General features: G+C 53.0%; 1 protein-coding gene across 4 annotated transcripts in view; it reads right to left on the bottom strand.

The window, feature by feature from the left end:
* Nucleotides 1-401: 401 nt before the first annotated feature.
* CLPB (ClpB family mitochondrial disaggregase) overlaps nucleotides 402-24,304 on the bottom strand; it is a 48,577-nt gene continuing 24,674 nt past the window's right edge. For 2 of the 4 annotated variants that reach the window (XM_073548477.1, XM_073548474.1), the window contains exons 6-16: nucleotides 21,811-21,908; nucleotides 18,266-18,380; nucleotides 12,988-13,065; nucleotides 11,757-11,812; nucleotides 11,323-11,367; nucleotides 11,025-11,186; nucleotides 7,973-8,129; nucleotides 7,753-7,823; nucleotides 3,780-3,899; nucleotides 986-1,090; nucleotides 402-806 (exon numbers count right to left, since the gene is read on the bottom strand). In XM_073548477.1, coding sequence (XP_073404578.1) covers nucleotides 552-806; nucleotides 986-1,090; nucleotides 3,780-3,899; nucleotides 7,753-7,823; nucleotides 7,973-8,129; nucleotides 11,025-11,186; nucleotides 11,323-11,367; nucleotides 11,757-11,812; nucleotides 12,988-13,065; nucleotides 18,266-18,380; nucleotides 21,811-21,908 — 1,262 coding nt within the window. In that variant the 3' untranslated portion in view covers nucleotides 402-551. Of the gene's footprint in view, nucleotides 807-985; nucleotides 1,091-3,165; nucleotides 3,433-3,779; nucleotides 3,900-7,752; nucleotides 7,824-7,972; nucleotides 8,130-11,024; nucleotides 11,187-11,322; nucleotides 11,368-11,756; nucleotides 11,813-12,987; nucleotides 13,066-18,265; nucleotides 18,381-21,810; nucleotides 21,909-24,304 lie in introns of those variants that run through there. The other 2 variants (XM_073548475.1, XM_073548476.1) reach the window with 2 other exon arrangements.

Below are 24,304 nucleotides of genomic sequence, written 5' to 3' on the forward strand. Positions count from 1 at the left end.
CTATCCTGTGTGATACTGGCTGCTGAGCCGTGTATCTAATCCTATCCTGTGTGATACTGACTGCTGAGCCGTGTATCTAATCCCATCCTGTGTGATACTGACTGCTGAGCCGCGTATCTAATTCTCTCTCCCTTCGCTGTCGGCAACGCAAGGCACCGCTCCCCTCGCATTTTGCGACACATGGCACCAACCCCACGCAGTCGGGGCCGACTGCGCGGGGGTCGGTGCTGCACGGCACTCACCCCCTCGCTGTTGTCGATGCTCAGTACCACCCCCTCGCCGTCAGCGACGTACGGCACTCACCCCTTCGCCGTCAGCGACGTACGGCACTCACCCCCTCGCCGTCAGCGACGCATGGTACCACTTCTCTCAGTGGTGTTATCAGTAACACACACCCGCTGTACATTGCTCTGAGTTTATTGCCGTGTGTTGTACATCAGAGCCCCCTTCAGGCTGAGTCACGTCCATCATGAGGCGCCCGGTTCCTTATATGAAGCCGCTGTTGTCGCTTCGCCCACCATGACCGCGGTAAAGTCCTCCCTGTGGCGGCTTCAGGAGAACGATGCGTCCTCCCGAGACAGCGGCTCCATGATGTTCAGTCTGCGGCCCGTGCTGCCCGGCTCCACCACCTCCAGACGCAGTCGGGGCGGCTTCCTCCTCTGCAGCCCCTCGTCCTCCTCAGTTGTCCCTTTACCTTTGAGTACGTGTTTATCGGAGTCATCCACTGTGATCCTCAACGTACAGCCACGGGGAAGCAGGTCCTGCTCATAGGCCGCCGCCAGCTGGTTCACCACCCGCCGGTCCACCTGATGGACAGAAACAAGGTGTGAGTAAACCTGGGAGATACCTGGGGTCGGGGGCACTGGCCGTCACCCAGCGTTCCCAGGATCCTCTTCCTCAGTTCCCACAGTCTACCCGAGCGCTGGGGGCGCGGGTGTACCGGAGCACTGGGGAGAGCCACCATCACTCAGTGATGGATCGGTACCTCATGTTTGATGGAGCGGGCGCCGTAGTGCACATTGTATCCATCGGCCAAGACGTCCATCACTTCCCGGTCCCAGATCAGTGTGATGTCGTGCCGCTGTTTGGCCTGAGGAGGAGAAACACAGTAAATGATCGGCACCTGCAGTGGGTGATGGCGGGAGATGGCACACCGGGGATGTGAGAAGACAAGGTGGGCAATGGAGGCAGATGGCACACCGGGGATGTGATGAGACCAGGTGGGCGATGGCGAGAGATGGCACACCGGGGATGTGATGAGATGCAGCAGATGATGGCAGGAGTTGGCACCCCGGGGAGGGGATGAGATGTAGCAGATGATGGCACCCCAGGAAGGGGATGAGACGGAGCAGATGATGGAGGAAGATGGCACCCCGGGGAGGGGATGAGACGGAGCAGATGATGGAGGAAGATGGCACCCCGGGGAGGGGATGAGACGGAGCAGATGATGGAGGAAGATGGCACCCCGGGGAGGGGATGAGACGGAGCAGATAATGGTGGGAGATGGCACCCCGGGGAGGGGATGAGACGGAGCAGATGATGGAGGAAGATGGCACCCCAGGGAGGGGATGAGACGCAGCAGATGATGGCGGGAGATGGCACCCCGGGCAGGGGATGAGATACAGCAGATGATGGTGGGAGATGGCACCCCGGGGAGGGGATGAGAAGCAGCAGATGATGGTGAGAGATGGCACCCCGGGGAGGGGATGAGAAGCAGCAGATGATGGTGAGAGATGGCACCACGGGCATGAGATGACAAGCAGCAGATGATGGCATGAGATGGCACCCCAGGGAAGGGATGAGATGCAGCAGATGATGGAGGAAGATGGCACCCCGGGGAGGGGATGAGACGGAGCAGATAATGGTGGGAGATGGCACCCCGGGGAGGGGATGAGACGGAGCAGATGATGGAGGAAGATGGCACCCCAGGGAGGGGATGAGACGCAGCAGATGATGGCGGGAGATGGCACCCCGGGCAGGGGATGAGATACAGCAGATGATGGTGGGAGATGGCACCCCGGGGAGGGGATGAGAAGCAGCAGATGATGGTGGGAGATGGCACCCCGGGGAGGGGATGAGAAGCAGCAGATGATGGTGAGAGATGGCACCACGGGCATGAGATGACAAGCAGCAGATGATGGCATGAGATGGCACCCCAGGGAAGGGATGAGATGCAGCAGATGATGGCTGCATTGGGGTGCTCTGATGCGGCACCAGTAGAGAAAACTCCCCTGTAACAGGTGTCAATCACGTTTGCTGCCATAATTTCTACTATACCAATCCCATCACCCACGTCACTGCACAGGAGACAGTCGCCCACAGGCGGAGCCTCGTGCCTCCATTTGTCTGTGAATGGCGCCACTGTTCAGCGTCCAGAACGCTACATTCTCTACTCGTATCCAGTGACAACGCCGGGGCCAGAGAAACCGCGTAGGACCGCTGCAAATTACTGGACCCCAGCCCCCAGCAAAAAAAAAAGGGGGATCACTGCTTCTCATCTGAGAGGGTAAAGAAATGTATCAGAACAGAGAATGCAGCTCTGGAGGTGAACAGAGACACAATGTGACCTGATCATATCATATAATGTTATAAGACTGCAGCTCTGGAGGTGAACAGAGACACAATGTGACCTGATCATATGATATAATGTTATACAACTGCAGCTCTGGAGGTGAGTGGAGGATAAGACACAATGTAACAGCAGAATAGTGACTACAGCTCTGGAGGTGACTGGAGGATAAAACATGATGTAACAGCAGAATAGTGACTGCAGCTCTGGAGGTGACTGGAGGACAAGACATGATGTAACAGCTGAATAGTGAGTGCAGCTCTGGAGGTGACTGGAGGATAAGATAATATAACAGCAGAATAGTGAGTGCAGCTCTGGAGGTGACTGGAGGATAAGACATGGTGTAACAGCAGAATAGTGAGTGCAGCTCTGGAAGTGACTGAAGGATAAGACACGATGTAACAGCAGAATAGTGACTGCAGCTCTGGAGATGACTGGAGGATAAGACATGATGTAACTGCAGAATAGTGACTGCAGCTCTGGAGGTGACAGGAGGACGAGACCTGAGACTACTGCTCTTGATGTACATAGAGGATAAAATGTGACCAGATTACAAGATATGATGTAATGTAACTGCAGCTTTGGATGTGAGTATTTTACTCTGGTCTCATCCAAAGCTGCAATCTGAATTCAAAGTTATTAGAGATAATGTAGACGTCTTGTTCTTGCAGCTTTGGATGTGTGCAGAGGATGCGGTGGGACTTGTAGGCCTTGCTTCGGCTGGTGACGGGTGATGTGCATTTAGGACCAGTCTCGTGTCTTACAGACGCTCCATTATTTAGTGAGGGGCGCACGCTCCTGCCTGCGGCCGTCCTCTGACCCGTCCCCATTATCTTGTGGCCCTCGGGGGTCGCTCCAGCTCCCTGGTTGTCGTAGAAACACAAAATAATATTTCTAGGGTCGGATTTGGTATAATTAACAAGGAAAAAGGAAGAAGTGAGGGCAGACTGCTGTGACCTGGGGAGTCTTGGGGTCACCGTCCCCCGGTCTCTCGCAGCTTATAACCTTCTATCCTTGCTGTTCTGCTGTCTATCAGGACGAGCAGACCTTCAGTGTAAAGCATGGGGAGGCACAGAGCATCTAGAGTTCACACTGTCTGGAAGTCACAGACGGTACAGCAAATATGGAATCATCAATCATATCTGATGGAGCAGAGCTGCAGTGTAAAGCATGGGGGACGAAGCGTCAGCCTGGCCTCTGGTCACGTTACCTTTTTGGCCCACATGTTCAGCTCCTTCAGGACCAGCTGCGACAGCTCCGAGCGGCAGAAGGGCAGGAAATACACAATCTCGTTGATCCTCCCGAGGAATTCATCTCTGCGGAAGTGCGCCTGCGAACAAGAGAGCAAAAAGCTTAAAATGGGGTCACCGAGACCCCCCGAAGAACCGTGCACCTCTAGTCACATCCAGAGCTGCACTCACACTCTGCTGTGAATCTGTTAACTCAATGCTGACAGTGCAGATGGGGCTGCAAACTGAGTGCAGCTCCGGAGGTGACTAGAGCATAAATAGAAGTGACTGATAACAGGGAGTACTAGCTTGCACGCACTAGCCCTTCCCGTGCAGCAGAGCCGGGTGTGCCAACAGTCAGGTGGGCTTCTTTATCATCCTGTAATTCCATCAAGGCCTCGGTCTGCGGACCCCCGCTTCCCGCCCCGGGGGGATGACATCAGCAGCAGATACACGGAAACTGAATTATCCTGCAGATCTGGATATGCTCACAGAGATCCGCTCCTCCCAGCCGGCGTCACCCTGCAGCGATCACAGGGGGTGCGGAGGCTGCCAGGAAGCAGCACCCCCCAATAACCGGGGCTCATGCCAACCACAGAGCGGACAGCACAGGGTTAACACACAGAAATCCGGTAACCAACCAGAAAACAGCAGCACAGAGGATTTCAGGAGCTCTTACGTTGGGAAAAATCACTGACTGACCGATAAATAGGGCGAGGAGCAGGATTCCCAGCAGCACAGAGTATTACAGGAACACATTGTAACACTGACACGTAATGCTGCATCTAGTGGGGGCTGCCGCCCAGCGGATCAGCCCGGAGCGCCCCCATAACACCCGACCTCCTGCCTCATCTCTGACTGCGCAGGGTTAATGTGAGCGCTGCTCGCGGTCCTGGAATCAGGAGCAGAAATCATCTGTAATGAAGCCTCTGATCAGTCTGGGGTTTATGAGACGCCCATTAATTGTGCCGCCATTAGGAGCAGAGACCGACCCAGAAATTCTAGGAACAGCTCCTGCCTCCAGCAATCAGATTTTGGTCAGAAGCGCTGGGAAGAGTCCAAACCAGAGACCGAAAGCAGCAGGAGGCGCCGAGATCCTCCATCACCTCATATCATCTGCGGAGCCATGACACATGTGACTGTGAGCAAATGTACGCTACATCAGGACAGCAGAGATGTCACCAACCTACTGCATGACATCACCACCTCCATGTGGGGCATCACCTGTGGTCTTCCTGTATTATACCCCAGAGCTGTACTCCCTATTCTGCTGGTGCAGTCACTGTATACATACATTACATTACTGATCCTGAGTTATATCCTGTATTATACTCCAGAGCTGCACTTACTATTCTGCTGGTGCAGTCACTGTGTACATACATTACATTACGGACCCTGAGTTACATCCTGTATTATACTCCAGAGCTGCACTCACTATTCTGCTGGTGCATTCACTGTATACATACATTACATTACTGATCCTGAGTTACATACTGTATTATACCCCAGAGCTGCACTCACTATTCTGCTGGTGCAGTCACTGTGTACATACATTACATTACGGACCCTGAGTTACATCCTGTATTATACTCCAGAGCTGCACTCACTATTCTGCTGGTGCATTCACTGTATACATACATTACATTACTGATCCTGAGTTACATACTGTATTATACCCCAGAGCTGCACTCACTATTCTGCTGGTGCAGTCACTGTGTACATACATAACTGATCCTGAGTTACATCCTGTATTATACTCCAGAGCTGCACTCACTATTCTGCTGGTACATTCAATGTATACATATATTACATTACTGATCCAGAGTTACATCCTGTATTATACTCCAGAGCTGCACTCACTATTCTGCTGGTGCAGTCACTGTGTACATATATTACATTACTGAGCCTGAGTTACATTCTGTATTATACTCAAGAACTCAGGATCAGTAATGTAATGTATGTACACAGTGACTGCAACGCAGAAAAGTGAGTGCAGCTCTGGGGTATAATACAGGATGTAACTCAGGATCAGTAATGTATGTACACAGTGACTGCACCAGCAGAATAGTGAGTGCAGCTCTGGAGTATAATACAGGAGGTAACTCAGGATCAGTAATGTAATGTATGTACACAGTGACTGCACCAGCAGAATAGTGAGTGCAGCTCTGGAGTATAATACAGGATGTAACTCAGGATCAATAATGTAATGTATGTACACAGTGACTGCACCAGCAGAATAGTGAGTGCAGCTCTGAGGTATAATACAGGATGTAACTCAGGATCAGTAATGTAATGTATGTACACAGTGACTGCACCAGCAGAATAGTAAGTGCAGCTCTGGAGTATAATACAGGAGGTAACTCAGGATCAGTAATGTAATGTATGTACACAGTGACTGCACCAGCAGAATAGTGAGTGCAGCTCTGGAGTATAATACAGGATGTAACTCAGGATCAGTAATGTAATGTATGTACACAGTGACTGCACCAGCAGAATAGTGAGTGCAGCTCTGGAGTATAATACAGGATGTAACTCAGGATCAATAATGTAATGTATGTACACAGTGACTGCACCAGCAGAATAGTGAGTGCAGCTCTGGGGTATAATACAGGATGTAACTCAGGATCAGTAATGTATGTACACAGTGACTGCACCAGCAGAATAGTGAGTGCAGCTCTGGAGTATAATACAGGATGTAACTCAGGATCAGTAATGTAATGTATGTACACAGTGACTGCACCAGCAGAATAGTGAGTGCAGCTCTGGAGTATAATACAGGATGTAACTCAGGATCAATAATGTAATGTATGTACACAGTGACTGCACCAGCAGAATAGTGAGTGCAGCTCTGAGGTATAATACAGGATGTAACTCAGGATCAGTAATGTAATGTAATGTACACAGTGACTGCACCAGCAGAATAGTAAGTGCAGCTCTGGAGTATAATACAGGAGGTAACTCAGGATCAGTAATGTAATGTATGTACACAGTGACTGCACCAGCAGAATAGTGAGTGCAGCTCTGGAGTATAATACAGGATGTAACTCAGGATCAGTAATGTAATGTATGTACACAGTGACTGCACCAGCAGAATAGTGAGTGCAGCTCTGGAGTATAATACAGGATGTAACTCAGGATCAGTAATGTAATGTATGTACACAGTGACTGCACCAGCAGAATAGTGAGTGCAGCTCTGGGGTATAATACAGGATGTAACTCAGGATCAGTAATGTAATGTATGTACACAGTGACTGCACCAGCAGAATAGTGAGTGCAGCTCTGGAGTATAATACAGGATGTAACTCAGGATCAATAATGTAATGTATGTACACAGTGACTGCACCAGCAGAATAGTGAGTGCAGCTCTGGGGTATAATACAGGCTGTAACTCAGGATCAGTAATTTAATGTATGTACACAGTGACTTCACCAGCAGAATAGTGAGTGCAGCTCTGGGGTATAATACAGGATGTAATACAGGATCAGTAATGTAATGTATGTACACAGTGACTGCACCAGCAGAATAGTGAGTGCAGCTCTGGGGTATAATACAGGATGTAACACAGGATCAGTAATGTAATGTATGTACACAGTGACTGCACCAGCAGAATAGTGAGTGCAGCTCTGGATTATAATACAGGATGTAACTCAGGATCAGTAATGTAATTTATGTACACAGTGACTGCACCAGCAGAATAGTGAGTGCAGCTCTGGGGTATAATACAGGCTGTAACTCAGGATCAGTAATTTAATGTATGTACACAGTGACTTCACCAGCAGAATAGTGAGTGCAGCTCTGGAGTATAATACAGGATGTAACACAGGATCAGTAATGTAATGTATGTACACAGTGACTGCTCCAGCAGAATAGTGAGTGCAGCTCTGGGGTATAATGCAGGAGGTACACAATGCTGGAGCTGTATTCTGTGTGGTCACGGATGATGATGGCTCTCACCTTCAGGATGGGCCGAATGACGTTCTCCTTGAATTGTTTGGAGATGGTGATTTTTTCGGTCTGGATGTCGTCTGCAGGGGGAAGACAGTGCGGTGTCAGCATGTACCCCACCTCTGTGGATTAGGGAAGACTACTCCAGACTAGCAGACGTTACAGACTATCAGACATGGGATGCTCAGTCAGTGCCCCCCTTTATGGACCGTGCGCCGTCGCCGCTCACCCAGGTTGCCGGCCAGTCTGTTCTTGTTCATCTCTTGTGCCTCCTGTCGCAGCTGCAGGGCGTGATGGGCGATCTCATCGCTCCCGGCATTGCAGGTCATGATGAAGATGGCGTCCTTACATTCTATGGTCTTTCCCTTCCCGTCTGTCAGACGACCCTATAAGGATAAAAGGGTCACCAATGGAGAGAGGGGAGATACAGCACTGCCTCAAATACCAGCCTCACCGGGGGGTGGGCATGGTGCCATTACACTGTATACAGGGTGCCGGGCCCCGGTTATTATAGGGGCCGTGGCTGCGCTCGCTGACAGAGCCAGCGCAGGGTCCTGGGTGCCATTATTCTGTATACAGGGTGCGGGGTCCCGGTTATTATAGGGGCCGTGGCTGAGCTCGCTGACAGAGCCGGCGCAGGGTCCTCGGTGCCATTATACTGTATACAGGGTGCGGGGTCCCGGTTATTATAGGGGCCGTGGCTGAGCTCGATGACAGAGCCGGCGCAGGGTCCTGGGTGCCATTATTCTGTATACGGGGTGCAGGGCCGTGGCTGCACTCGCTGACAGAGCTGGCGCAGGGTACCATTATTCTGTATACAGGGTGCGGCGCCCCGGTTATTATAGGGGCCGTGGCTGCGCTCGCTGACAGAGCCAGCGCAGGGTCCTGGGTGCCATTATTCTGTATACAGGGTGCGGGGTCCCGGTTATTATAGGGGCCGTGGCTGAGCTCGCTGACAGAGCCAGCGCAGGGTCCTGGGTGCCATTATTCTGTATACAGGGTGCGGGGTCCCGGTTATTATAGGGGCCGTGGCTGAGCTCGCTGACAGAGCCAGCGCAGGGTCCTGGGTGCCATTATTCTGTATACAGGGTGCGGGGTCCCGGTTATTATAGGGGCCGTGGCTGCGCTCGCTGACAGAGCCAGCGCAGGGTCCTGGGTGCCATTATTCTGTATACAGGGTGCGGGGTCCCGGTTATTATAGGGGCCGTGGCTGCGCTCGCTGACAGAGCCAGCGCAGGGTCCTGGGTGCCATTATTCTGTATACAGGGTGCGGGGTCCCGGTTATTATAGGGGCCGTGGCTGAGCTCGCTGACAGAGCCGGCGCAGGGTCCTCGGTGCCATTATACTGTATACAGGGTGCGGGGTCCCGGTTATTATAGGGGCCGTGGCTGAGCTCGATGACAGAGCCGGCGCAGGGTCCTGGGTGCCATTATTCTGTATACGGGGTGCAGGGCCGTGGCTGCACTCGCTGACAGAGCTGGCGCAGGGTACCATTATTCTGTATACAGGGTGCGGCGCCCCGGTTATTATAGGGGCCGTGGCTGCGCTCGCTGACAGAGCCAGCGCAGGGTCCTGGGTGCCATTATTCTGTATACAGGGTGCGGGGTCCCGGTTATTATAGGGGCCGTGGCTGAGCTCGCTGACAGAGCCGGCGCAGGGTCCTGGGTGCCATTATACTCTATACAGGGTGCGGGGTCCCGGTTATTATAGGGGCCGTGGCTGAGCTCGCTGACAGAGCCGGCGCAGGGTCCTGGGTGCCATTATACTGTATACAGGGTGCGAGGCCCCGGTTATTATAGGGGCCGCGGCTGAGCTCGCTGACAGAGCCGGCGCAGGGTCCCGGGTGCCATTATTCTGTATACGGGGTGCAGGGCCGTGGCTGCACTCGCTGACAGAGCTGGCGCAGGGTACCATTATTCTGTATACAGGGTGCGGGGCCCCGGTTATTATAGGGGCCGCAGCGGCGCTCGCTGACAGAGCCGGCGCAGGGTTCTGAACATTAACATGCCATTTATTGCTGTGTGCGGCGCGTGGAATTGATTTTCCATTTGGCGGCTGCGGCGATGATCTATGCAGGGACGATTACTATATTAATCCTGGAGATGGGAAGACGAGGGGAGAGGACAAGAATAAAGTTTTATTAGTAGGAGGGGGAGCGCGTCCTCGGAGGAGACATCCTGAAAACTCATATGCTGCTCGCAGTCTCCAGCGCCGGCGGAGTAATGACATCCGGGGACCTCGTGTGTGACAGCCACAAGCACATGAAAGTGACAGCGTGAGAGAGGGGGAGACGCAACACCGGTCCAACATGTCCAGCAGAGCACAGTCCTGGCCGAGGTGACGGGAGCAGCCATCGCTCCGCATCTCACAGATCAGATCTCACAGACTGTGGTCAGTGATAAACACCAACATCACATCCAGAGGCAGGAAACCTGTCCTGAACGAATATTCTCATGGCCAAGTGCCTCTCCCTCAATATGCCCTCCTCCTCTCTCTGGACCCTCTCTGTCCTCCTCCTCCTCCCTCTGGACCCTCTCTGTCCTCCTCCTCCCACCGTCAGGTCTCTCTGTCCTCCTCCCTCCGGACACCTCTGTTCTCCTCCTCCCACAGTCAGGTCTCTCCATCCTCCTCCCTCCGGACCCCTCTGTCCTCCTCCCATCGTCAGGCCTTTCTGTCCTCCTCCTCTTCCCTCCAGACCCCTCTGTCCTCCTCCTCGCCCCTCCAGCCGGGAGGACTCTGGGGGCCGACAGAGTATAAGTATATCCAGATTTTTTATTTTTATTCTATTTTTCACAGGGATGTGGTACCCAGGGCCTGGGGGACAGTCTCCTCTCCTCTGGACCCTGGGTACCATCCGCACATGAAGTGCTCACTTTACGCATGGTGGGCACAGCCACATGCGTAAAGTGAGCGTTTCAGTGCAATCCTATGGCGGAGGAATCGCTGCGATTCCGCAGAATGGACATGCTGCGGATTTTACCGCTATGTGATTCCGCAGCGGTAAAATCCGCAGCATTAGCACAGCAACTGCGGAATCCCACAGGATTGCATGGGAATGCGTTTTGTTAGCGTTTTTTTTAAGCGTTTCCGCTGCAGTAACAAAAACGGCAAAAACTCTTAAAAAACACAACGTGGGCACCCACCCTTACAGTATGGCAGATCCTGAGGTTGTGCCACCATCTCCTGTCGTTGTGCGATGGAGCCCGTGGAGTAGTGCGGCCCCTCTGCGGTCCACACATATAAGCCCCTTTAGCTTTCTACTACACCCCACATCCGTTTACCTCGTCAAACAGCTGCAGCATTATGGTGAGCACGTCAAGGTGGGCCTTATCCACCTCGTCAAACAGGACCACCGCGTTGGGGCAGGCCTTCAGCTTCTTGGTCAGCTGGCCACCTTCCTCGTGTCCGACGTATCCCGGCGGAGATCCAATGAACTTGGCCACCTGCAGAAAGGCATCGGGCGGAGCAGGGGGGGCGTTATTACCGTCTGTCGCCCCCAATTTTATGGCAGTACCCCGCAGCCATCGTGCCCAATATCCCAGCAGGCTATGCTGGACTACAACTCCCATCAGGCCGTACCTCGTGCTTCTCCTGGAATTCGGACATATCCATCCTGATGAAGCCCTGCGAGGACAGAACGGTACGTCAGAGATCTGCGACTCCGCACGCGCTCACAGCAAATCACCAAGGCAGCATCCAAAAATTGGGCAAAAAAAGCTAAAATTTCTCTTTCTGCTCAAAAATTGGGAAAGTGGCCGTGGTTCACCTGTAAGCGAGTGGGCAAGAAAACTTAGGATTAACCTCCCACCCTCGACTTAGGAGCGAGGCCGGCGCCCCCAAGGCTTGGTGAATGGAGACCCTGGCCACGTTATATTGGGGGCACATTGCACTCCGGCCTCTTGTTCTGTCCATTACTTTGATTTTCCTCCAGACTCTCTGGACTATTGGTTTCCAGATTATCAGACTTCCACCATAATATACCCATATGTGTAATGCGCGGGGGCCGCCGTCACCTTCTTGATGTCCTTGTGCAGGTAGCGCGCCGTCTGTTTGGCCAGTTCTGTTTTACCTATCGGAAAAAAAAAATATCGCGTTACAGGGTGACGTCCACACCGATTCCGGATATCCCACCAGTATATGATCTGCAGGGCGCCGGGGGTCGCTGCCCCATCATGGGACCCTCTCGTCCTATCTTGTCCTGGCACAGAGACCCCCCCGACCGATGGTGATAAATCTGGCGTCCGCCGGGGACCGCCTTCTCCTAATGTTCTCATAGAGCGGCGGTGACAGTGATGGATGTGATCGGAGGACTGTAATATCACATATTGAGCTGCGTACAAGGGGGAGATCACGGGACCCCCTAATAACGGTAGAATGATGCAGCGGATGCGCGCATGTCGGTAATTAAAGGGTTACAATATTACACGTACTCCTATAATACCAATACACAGAATGGCAGGGTGGGGGTCCACACCAGCCCCCCGGTCCGTACCTTGTCCTCCATCCTGACAGGTTAATCGGCTGCTGCTAAATCCTGAGCCATGCGAGGCCGTAATACAGAGAAATTAGATTACGCGATTCAGCGGGGAGCGCGGCGCACACCGACACCGAGGACACGGCCACAATCCACGGGACAGGATGACTCCCATACAACCAGCCGCCATGAACGGCTCGCTCCCCAGCCATTATTTATACACTCGCTCAGCATTTCTGGCTTTTACTGTTTTACAATATTATTCTCATTCTTTTCTATTTATAATGACATTTTTAATATTTTCATGTAACTTTGCATGAAATCTATAAACATAAAATAAATAATTTGTTCTCCTTATACTTTTTGCGTTCATTACTGGTCTTTATAGAATTCTTAATTTATTATCTAATTGATTTTATATATATATCTATTTTGTATTTTCAGTTATTTATTAATTAGATAATGATTGATTATTTCGTTATTTTATTTATCCTATCTCCATTCTTTTTTGCATTCATACATTTCTGTTCTTTTCATCGTGTACACGTTCTTCATCTTCGCTGCTCTTTATACACCTGCGGGTTTTTTCTTCTATACATTTATTTTATGTTCTATTTTAAGCTATTTTATGACGTATCAGGTCGCGCTCACTATTTTTTATTACTCATAGTTTTTTCACTTGCTTTTTTTTAGCTGAAATTATAAATACAGAAAATGCAACAAATTAAAAACACAAACAGAGACAAAAAAAAGAAAGAAAATGAAGTCACCTATCCCCGAGGATCCCAGGAATAAGAAGACCAGGGGGTGCTCGTCGTCGGACCAGCCGTTCTCCTTCCTGCGGATGGCTGCAGACATGGAGAACACATATATAAATCAGTGCCAGAGCCGGGAGTGTAATTATCAGTAAGTATCCCGCGTTTCGCCGCTCTGCTCCCTCTCCGTCCTCGGGCCCATTAGTCGGGTAATGTGATTAGCGGGCAGAGCCCCCCAGGACGGTAATCGGGTTAGTATGGATATGGAGCGCGGCCACAGCCCGGCTCACACACGCTTTCCTGGATGTGCACTCAGGGTTGTCAGGGAGACGAGCGAGCGGGAGGAACGCGGAGGAGACGGGGAGGAGAGCGCAGAAGGGGTGCGGGGGTCCGGCGGGAGGGAGGGAAGGGCGCAGTGTCCTTCACCCAGAAGCCTTCAAATATGGTCACTGGCATATAGAAGGTGGAGACCACCAAACATTTACAGGGGTCTGCCAGAGACAACCAAACAAATACAGGGGAGACCACTAAACATATACAGGGCTCCTCCGGAGACTACCAAACATATGCAGGGCTCCTCCGGAGACCACCAAACATATACAGGGCTCCTCCGGAGACCACCAAACATATACAGGGCTCCTCCGGAGACCACCAAACAGATACAGGGCTCCTCCGGAGACCACCAAACACATACAGGGCTCCTCCGGAGACCACCAAACACATACAGGGCTCCTCCGGAGACCACCAAACACATACAGGGCTCCTCCGGAGACCACCAAACACATACAGGGCTCCTCCGGAGACCACCAAACATATGCAGGGCTCCTCCGGAGACCACCAAACATATACAGGGCTCCTCCGGAGACCACCAAACATATACAGGGCTCCTCCGGAGACCACCAAACACATACAGGGCTCCTCCGGAGACCACCAAACACATACAGGGCTCCTCCGGAGACCACCAAACACATACAGGGCTCCTCCGGAGACCACCAAACACATACAGGGCTCCTCCGGAGACCACCAAACACATACAGGGCTCCTCCGGAGACCACCAAACACATACAGGGCTCCTCCGGAGACCACCAAACACATACAGGGCTACTCCTGAGACCACCAAACATATACAGGGCTCCTCCGGAGACCACCAAACATATACAGGGCTCCTCCGGAGACCACCAAACATATACAGGGCTCCTCCGGAGACCACCAAACATATGCAGGGCTCCTCCGGACACCACCAAACATATACAGGGCTCCTCCGGAGACTACCAAACATATGCAGGGCTCCTCCGGAGACCACCAAACATATACAGGGCTCCTCCGGAGACCACCAAACATATACAGGGCTCCTCCGGAGACTACCAAACATATGCAGGGCTCCTCCGGAGACCACCAAACATATGCAGGGCTCCTCCGGAGACCACCAAACATATACAGGGCTCCTCCTGAGACCACCAAACATATACAGGGCTCCTCCGGAGACCACCAAACATATACAGGGCTCCTCCGGAGACTACCAAACATATGCAGGGCTCCTCTGGAGACCACCAAACACATACAGGGCTCCTCCGGAGACCACCAAACACATACAGGGCTCCTCCGGAGACCACCAAACATATACAGGGCTCCTCCGGAGACCACCAAACATATACAGGGCTCCTCCGGAGACCACCAAACATATACAGGGCTCCTCCGGAGACTACCAAACATATGCAGGGCTCCTCCGGAGACCACCAAACATATGCAGGGCTCCTCCGGAGACCACCAAACATATACAGGGCTCCTCCGGAGACCACCAAACATATACAGGGCTCCTCCGGAGACCAAACATATGTAGGGCTCCTCCGGAGACCACCAAACATATGCAGGGCTCCTCCTGAGACCACCAAACATATACAGGGCTCCTCCTGAGACCACCAAACATATACAGGGCTCCTCCTGAGACCACCAAACATATGCAGGGCTCCTCCGGAGACTACCAAACATATGCAGGGCTCCTCCTGAGACCACCAAACATATACAGGGCTCCTCCTGAGACCACCAAACATATGCAGGGCTCCTCCTGAGACCACCAAACATATGCAGGGCTCCTCCGGAGACCAAACATATGTAGGGCTCCTCCGGAGACCACCAAACATATGCAGGGCTCCTCCACAGAGTCCGCTCCTCAAACATACAGGATTCCTCCAGAGAGAAGACAAGTCACATATACTGGGGTCCTCCGGAGACACTGCCCCTACACTCTCAACATGCAGAGGTCCTCCGGGGAGACCACGCTTCACACTTACAGGGGTCTTCTGGAGAGAAAAGTCTTTTCACATACACAAGGGTCCTCCAAAGTAACCTCTCACAAATATAGGGGTCCTCCGGACACCACCAAACATTTACAGGAGTCTTTCAGAGAGATTGACCCCAACACATACAGGGGTCGTCCAAAAAGACTACCAAATATATATGTGGTCCTCCGGAAAGACCACCATACAGATACAGGCAGGTAAAGGTGGGTTCTGACGTGTGTGTGGACTCACATCCCTCCTGATGACTGAATCCCCCCCCCCCCAGTCTCACCTCCGTCCTCCCCCAGTCTCACCTCCGTCCTCCCCCAGTCTCACCTCCGTCCTCCCCCAGTCTCACCTCCGTCCTCCCCCAGTCTCACCCCCGTCCTACCCCCCAGTCTCACCTCCGTCCTCCCTCAGTCTCACCTCCGTCCTCCCCCCCTGTCTCACCTCCATCCTCCCCCAGCCTCACCCCCGTCCTCCCCCAGTCTCACCCCCGTCCTACCCCCCAGTCTCACCTCCGTCCTCCCCCAGTCTCACCTCCGTCCTCCCCCCGTCTCACCTCCATCCTCCCCCAGCCTCACCCCCGTCCTCCCCCAGTCTCACCCCCGTCCTACCCCCCAGTCTCACCTCCGTCCTCCCCCAGTCTCACCTCCGTCCTCCCCCAGTCTCACCTCCGTCCTCCCCCCCTGTCTCACCTCCATCCTCCCCCAGCCTCACCCCCGTCCTCCCCCAGTCTCACCTCCGTCCCCCCCAGTCTCACGTCCGCTCAGCGGTTACTGGATTGTGTTTACTTCAAGGATATGACAAGACTCGTCCTCTCCCTCCCCGGGGGGCGCACAGACGCGGCTTTTATTTCCTACATTTGTATCGGTGGCGCTGCGCCCGCGGCTCTATTGAACGGATAAATTCTCTGTATTGTTTTACACAAATCAATAGCTCCGCAGTTATCAGCCCTCAGCCGGGGGGTAATAAATGTGGAGTTATCAGATCTATTCATTTCAGGGGGTGAAGCCGAGTGTCCTAAACTTACAGCCTGGGAGGAGGATGAGGGCGGCCATAGTTCTCCTCCTCGACTCGCATCAGTTTCTGGGAAAGCTGGATGAAAACTAAGTGCTGCGGAATATGTCGGCGCTATAAAAATAAAATTTATTATTTATTATTATTAATATGGCTGCCGCTACAGTGTGAGCAGAGGATGTCACCCAGCTTTACCAGACTCCTGATCTTAGTCTCCACGCAGAGCTCCTAGGGTACAGATATATCACAGCAGAACCAGCTTTGGAAAGCTGGATGACTCCCCACAGGAGATCCAGATTCGGAACAACAGTCACTCAGCTTTCTTAGACTCCTGAATGGAACGTTTCTGTCGTCACACATCAGTGATGGCTGATCAGGAGTCTGAGGAAGCTGGAAGTCTGATAATAAGGCTGGAACTACATCTGCTGCGGAGTCACCCAGCTTTCCCAGACTCATCACACAACTTGGAAACCCCTGATCACAAGGCGCTCATCATGTCTCTATGTACATATCATCAGGGTGGTGACACATCTGTTTGCCCCCTTATGGCTGCCACTAACGCCCAAGAAGGGATAGTAACTCAGCTCGCCTGGACCTCTGAGAAGCACAGAGTCATAGTCATGTCACTGAACATCTCATATCCCTCCAGGAGCCTGGGAAAGCTGGGTGACAAGACCTGTGGATACATCCATCTTGCTTGGATCCAGACCCTGAGTGGTCGCTTGTTACACAAAAATGCATTGCCAGTTATAGAGGTGGTCACTCCGGATCCCAGGAAAGTTGTGTGACCAATGCACCATTCCCTGGAGGGTCGGGGGCGTGAGTGGTATCTATGGGGGTGCAGATTTGTGCTGGACACTCGTAATTTTACACTATTATTTGCTGAATTGCATCTCGGCCGGCACCGGATCACTGATTTCTGGTCTCATCTGTGGGTCGGATCGGGTGGATCTAGTGCAATCTCCTGATCAGTATAGAGACAGGGTGCAAAGGGTTAATCCTTCCCCTCCTCGGCCGACACAGAAATCTGCACAACGCCTGGCGCTAATGAGAATCCATCCCATCCACTTAGCTGTGTGCAGAGCAGAACGGCCAGGGACAGCTCCGCCCGGTGATGCCCCGCGGTGGGGGGAGGCCGCCTGCCCAATAATTCAATCAGGACCAGCATAAAGAGAGCGGCAGTAATGGGCACAGACACCACCTGTGACGGCCGCAGACACCGGCCATTCATCACCCCACGACAATTAGCTGCCACAGCCCGAGGGCAGAGCCGGGGCCCCGCTGCACCGCAGTGCACTCTGCTGCGCCTCACCTACGTGCAAGGTGGAGGGAGCAGCACGAGCACAGGACTGCGCGGCACAGGTGGGCACTTGACCTGCGCGGCACAGGTGGGCACAACACCGCCGCCCGGCACACGAGGGCACAACACCACCGAGAGGCACACGTGGGCACACCACTGCGCGGAACAGGCTCTGCACAGCGGCCGCCATCATCACGTACAGGCAGAGTCTTGTATGGATTCAGACACCTTCATGCGGCCCCGGTGAGCAATAACGCGCCCGCAGGATGGGGCCCCGGAGAGACACCGGGCAACGAGCTGCCCTATATATAGCAGTTGGGATGGGTCCGCGCCGGATCACCCCCCAGGGGGCAATACAGTTTATGAAAGTAGTAAAGATCTCAGCTCTGGAGGAACGAAGCAAAGACTAAAAATAACGGGCCGGCGAGCTGCGGGCTTCACAAGGAGCGGCCCCTCTAGGATCCAATGTGTGGCCCCTAACACCGTCCACTCCGGAGGAGGAGATTTTTCAAGATCTCTGCTTGCTGTCAGTGACTAGGAACCGAGGTTGAAAACCATCTGGATCATATCGTGCTTCCACAGCTGAGGGTGCGTTCCAATGCATCAGTGCAGTTAATATCTCAGCAGCACCATTCCTCTGCTTACACTGTAACGATCCCTCAGCTGTGTGAGGACTACATGTGCTGCCAATTACCTGCGCCCACTGTGGCGATGGCGCCCTCCTGACCCACGATGTGCTGCCTCAGACGCTGCTCCAGGGGAAACCTCCGACGCTCCTCCAGTTCTCGCTTCCTCTGCGCCACCTGAAACTGTATAAAAAAATCCAAAAGTCTAATGTAAAACAGGGACGAGATCTCCGCGGGCAGTCAGTGAATGGAAACTGGGGCGGGATTCTCCGTCCTGACCTCGGGGTCACGTTTTGGTTGCATCTGACTTCCATCACTACGACCGCCCCATTCCCCACACAGGAAACCCTATAGTGCATGCGCTTTGCCATTCAGGAGTCTGGGCGAGCTGGGTGCCATCACTGTGGCTACTGTTATGGCCTATTAATGGGGTTTCTACCAGTCATCCCACACTCCTGAGTGGCAAGGTACTGCGGAGCAATGTGGAGGAAGGGAGTGGGGTATGATGATGACGAAGCGAAGGAGACCGCCCCCCCGGAGGAGTGATCACCCAGCTTTCCCCGACGAGGACGTTCCTTAGCCCTAGCTGGGGGCTTCTGACCTTTACTTGTATTCGGAAGCACATAAGAGTCAAGGATTATGCAAAACAAAACAAAAACAGCCACAATTAACGCCCGAGTGACCAGTGCTCACAGTTTCCATGTCCATGTGAGTAGCTGAAGCATTTTTCCTAGCCTGTTCCTTTAAGTTTTTCACATTTTTTGTGTTCTTATTCATACAAACACAAAAAGGTCAAGAACCATGTAAAATGTCACTACGATTGACGGATCGCCGCCCATTTCCATCAGAGCAGTCCTAGCGCTTTTCTGCTCCTTTACGTTTTTCACATTTTTTTTATTATTCGTACATTGTTGCACCACGAGAGGTCAATCGGTTAAGAACCAAGCGCGCAGTAATAATACGGCGGGGACCATCTGATCCACAGTTTTGTTTGTTGACATCGATCTTTTTTCGGAGACTGTTTCTTTATGTTTTTCACTTTTTTTCTCGCATTGTTGCAAAAAGTAACAACACGGCGGCGACCCTCTGATCGCCATCTTTTTCTGGGGTCGATTCTTCACATTTTATTCCTCCAGGGGGACAAGAATAACGTCACAAAGAATCATCATTTTCTCACATGGGAGGCATAAATAATTTTTTGTGACTGTTTCTTTAAGTTTTTCACTCCCCCCCCAACTTTTAATTCTTATACTGTTACATCTTGGGCTTAGCGGGGGACATTGGGGGACCCTCTACTGGCACCTGGATGTGGGGTCCCTAGGCTCCGTCACCCCAGGCTTAGCGGGGGCATTGGGGGACCCTCTACTGGCACCTGGATGTGGGGTCCCTAGGCTCCGTCACCCCAGGCTTAGCGGGGGCATTGGGGGACCCTATACTGGCACCTGGATGTGGGGTCCCTAGGCTCCGCCACCCCAGGCTTAGCGGGGGCATTGGGGGACCCTATACAGGCACCTGGATGTGGGGTCCCTAGGCTCCGCCACCCCAGGCTTAGCGGGGGCATTGGGGGACCCTATACAGGCACCTGGATGTGGGGTCCCTAGGCTCCGTCACCCCAGGCTTAGTGGGGGCATTGGGGGACCCTATACTGGCACATGGATGTGGGGTCCCTAGGCTCCGTCACCCCAGGCTTAGCGGGGGCATTGGGGGACCCTATACTGGCACCTGGATGTGGGGTACCTAGGCTCCGTCACCCCAGGCTTAGTGGGGGCATTGGGGGACTCTATACTGGCACATGGATGTGGGGTCCCTAGGCTCCCTCACCCCAGGCTTAGTGGGGGCATTGGGGGACCCTATACTGGCACATGGATGTGGGGTCCCTAGGCTCCGTCACCCCGGGCTTATCGGGGGCATTGGGGGACCCTATAATGGCACCTGGATGTGGGGTCCCTAGGCTCCCTCACCCCGGGCTTATCGGGGGCATTGGGGGACCCTATACTGGCACCTGGATGTGGTGTCCCTAGGCTCCCTCACCCCGGGCTTATCAGGGGCATTGGGGGACCCTATACGGGCACTTGGATATGGGGTCCCTAGGCTCCCTGCCCTGAGATCTTTTGTTTGGGGTCTACTCCATTCATTTATCAGAGGAGAAGAAAACACGACAAATGTAAATGTCTGTCGTGGCGGCGAGTAAATAAAACGTATGTGGCGGCATTAAATACTCCCGTCTATTCATTCTCGTCTGTGATTAAAATGAGCCATAAATTCCGGGGGAGTCCCAGAAGAGAGGGGGATACAGAATCGCTACCTGCCAGCAGCCTGTCCCCGTCAGCCAGCCGTTCATCACCGGCGCCGTCACCCAGCTTTACGGCTTTATAAGCAGATTCATCTCCCGCGCCCAGAGAAATATGGCGGAGAACAGGTCGTCTCCCCGTGTGATCGCTTATTTATGAGGGAGATACATAATCCACCGCACTGTACAGATGACAGACGCCGAGACACCGCGCTCATCACAGCCCAGAGCGTAAAGCTGGGGGTCGGGGAATTGCACTGTGAGCGATTGCCTTCTTACTGGGATGTGAGCAATTCCCTGCAACTATCGGTATATCACATTACAGGTGACTTCTGTCTTATGGAAGTGCACTATAAGCAATTGCCAATATATTCTATACAGGAAATATTTGGGAACGGCATTAAAGCAATTTCCTCTCTTATGGAAAGTGCATTATAAGAAGTTATGAATGTACGATTATATTTTTAGGAATTGTATTATGAGCGATTGTCCTAATATTAGGAGAGTTTATCGACGGAAACCTCCTTCATATTAGTGACATTCACTGTAAGTGATTCCCTTCCGGTGGGGGACGGGCGGGGGCTTTATTATCAGCAACAGGGAACATTAGGGAACTGCACTAAAAGCGATAACCAAGTAATATTCAGGTAGAGACAACCATAGAACGTGCGGAAAATTAAAGGTTTTTTTGTGGGACCGAACTCCTGTGCTGCGTGTAATGGGGTCACACACGGGCGAAGTGCGGGTCACGTAAGACTTTCCTTTGTGCCGCCATGCGCTGGTCATTCGTTGCAGTGTGACAGCGTGAAATGCTCTCCAGGCAGTTATAACTCCACAACCCCTTTAAAAAGGAACAATGCCTTCAATGCTCCCTTAAAGGGGAACTTTCCTAAACCTTTTCTCCAATCGGCCCCCTTTCTTAAAGACACCCTTGATGGGAAAATTAAAGACATTCTTAAAGGGGCACTTCCTTAAACGCCCTCCCCATCTTCAGCCGAGGAGTATGGGGACACCAGAGAATACTAGCGGCGGCGCCACATTTGGTATTTACACTAAGCGGGAAAACATCGGTGCACAAACTTTAGGTAAGATTCAAGCACCGTTCCAACAGATCTCGGGACTCCATCCTTCACCCTTCTCTAGACCTCTGCTTGCCGCCAGAGAACAGAACGAGTCTGCGGCAGTGAATCCATCCGGGGCTCGTCAGCGGAGCCTTCGGGGGGAGTCCGGCGCCCGGACAGCACAGACCCCCCGGGACTGTATGTTAGGAAACTGCTTACGTGGCAATTCTGGGGTTATCGCGGACACCGCCCGCACACGCACCTTGCTCTCCCACTCTTTCAGCATCCTCTTCAGCTCTCCTTCCCTGGCGTAGTCCAGGGGCGTGTGGCCCATCTCATTCTTCTGCATGGGGTCCGCACCTTTTGGGGGGGGGGAGACATAAGAGTCACATGATAATTTAATGCAATGATCTCCAACATGGAGATTTCTGCAGTGGAACTACAACTCCCAGAATGCCCCGGCAGCCTGGTGCACACACTGCCTGTCCATGCTGGGTGGAGTAGTCTCCAAACAGTGAATAGTTTTGAACGTTTTAACCCTTTATTTCTGGGTTTCTCCGCTTGCTGTCAGTGACCAGTCAGAGGCTGAGGACGCCTTCTGACCTAGGCCTGTTTGTTACAATGTATCAGTGCAGGTGACCTCTCTCATCCTGGAGGACAGGGGGCAGATTGAGGACCAGATACAAGTGTAGCGAATCTTCAGCTGTGAGAAGTTTTTGTTACAGCTGTATCAAGTCTTCGCCTGCCCCCGACCCCCGCTGATACATTGTAACAAACAGGCAGCACAATGATGACATGATGAGATTCGGGGGTCTGGATGGCTTTCCTTTTCTCAGTCCCCTCCGGCAGTCTGAGGGTTAAAGCCCATAAAGTGGCCGGGATATAAGGGCCATTGATTAGAGGCCGGGGTGGCCGCTCTCTGCTGTGGCCCCGGCTGACAAGACTGATCGCTGAGCAGCGAGCGCGCTGGCGTTAACGTGTCCCCGGCCGCCGGCTGATGACAGCCCAGAGGCCGCACATCTATTCTCTTCCTCGGGATCAATCGATGCGGCGCTCCAATATTAGCTTAATCCCCCTGTTAATGGTCCGGACCACATGACTAATTGCAGCAATAATTGATAGGACCTGACCATGAGGAGGAAAAGGGGGGTGTTCATCGATTCGCCTGGCGCACGACCAGCAGCGATCGGATATTACACCTTCATAAATAACACGTGTCATCGGAGCGGGAGATGCGGATGCCGGCCCCCCGGGCTCTGCAGGTCAACGGCCTCAGTGCCCCCATAACGAGACCTGAACACTGCCCCCATGCTGCCGCTCATGAACGCTTGGCCCTCTCTTACTCATCTCCCCATGTCTCAGTCTTCACCGCACATCTGGCATTATATTCAGGAACCAGGAGGCTCAGGATGAACAGAGGCCGCTGGAGGAGATCCTGGAGGTGTGGCTTATTACGCTTAGAAAATACCAGCAATGATCTGATTGGCTGATAATGGCCACACCCCTCCGCAGACTGCTGAGCAGATTCTAGAACATCCCTTTAATTGCTAGTCTAGATGCCGGATCATCAGATGTCACACAAGACCCAAGGTCCACTGTATGCAACGGGACCCCGATAATCCGGCATCTTGACAAAAATGGTCCCCACTAGGTCAAGAGGGGCCCCTGAGGGTCTCCCAGGACTCCACGGAGGGGCCCGTGCAGGTGTAGACACTGCAGGATATAGTCGCCTAAACAGTGGTCGTCACCCAGCTCTCCCAGACTCCTGACCTGACACCGAGAAAGCTGGGTTACAGCACCTGTGATTATCACCCGGATTAACAGATAATCTGGAGATCATCTGTTACCCGCAAAAGAAAAGCCGTCCGGAGAATGCCGGATTAATGGAATTTTACTACAATAACTGCAGTGACTGGAGGACGTCAGTCTGTAAACTGGGGATGGGCAGGAAGACAATGGCCGCCTGTGCCGGGGCCGCGGGGGGCTAATTGGCGGAGGATCAGGCGGCCCATTGTGCTCACGCCGAAGGGTCTACAACCTTAAGACCCCGTAATAGAGCGGGCAATTAGTCACCACCCACGGAGAGGGCCGTGTTATAGATGACGGGCACCTGGCCGGCACCGCGGGCGGCGAGGCATTAGCCGCGGCATCTTAGAATATTTGATAAATGAGGCGCCGCTCGGTGCCTCCGCTGGAGAAGGTCACTCATTGGGGAAATATGTTTCTGTCGCTGCTATTGAAAAAAGTTTATGTCGGTGACAGCCCCGCATTACTCAGGTTTTATTAACTCCGGCCTCCGCGCCATTTGTCTTTACGACTCGTGGCTTCCGGGGTCCCTGTCAATCGCCGGTTAGGGCCCCGCACCAGCCCAGGCCCTCCGCTGCTCACCGCCGGACGGACGTCAGTGTCCTGCAGGGGCCGCGTAAAGAGACCCTTAAATTCCTGATAAACACCAACAGCTGTTTTATCTGTGCCAGGGAAAGCTGGGTGACAACCAATATAGCCGCCATTAAATCTCCAACATGCTCCCAAGCCAACTGTCAGGGGGGTTTAATGTAGGGATGTCAGCTTCTCGCAGCTGGGTGTCTGTTACAGTATCATAGAGGCTCCCAGCCCCTAAAACGCTGTTCATCCTGAGCCTCCAGGTTCACTGAATGCAACAAAGAAGGGTACAGCAGAGCATGGCCTAACTTGGTGTGTAGTCAGTGCAGTCTGTGGAAAGTTGGGCAATGGCCCCTCCGGTCAATGACCCCCAA

Source organism: Dendrobates tinctorius, unplaced genomic scaffold (assembly GCF_039654945.1).
Source record: "Dendrobates tinctorius isolate UK_male_01 unplaced genomic scaffold, ASM3965494v1 ptg000157l, whole genome shotgun sequence".
Classification (NCBI taxonomy): domain Eukaryota; kingdom Metazoa; phylum Chordata; class Amphibia; order Anura; family Dendrobatidae; genus Dendrobates; species Dendrobates tinctorius.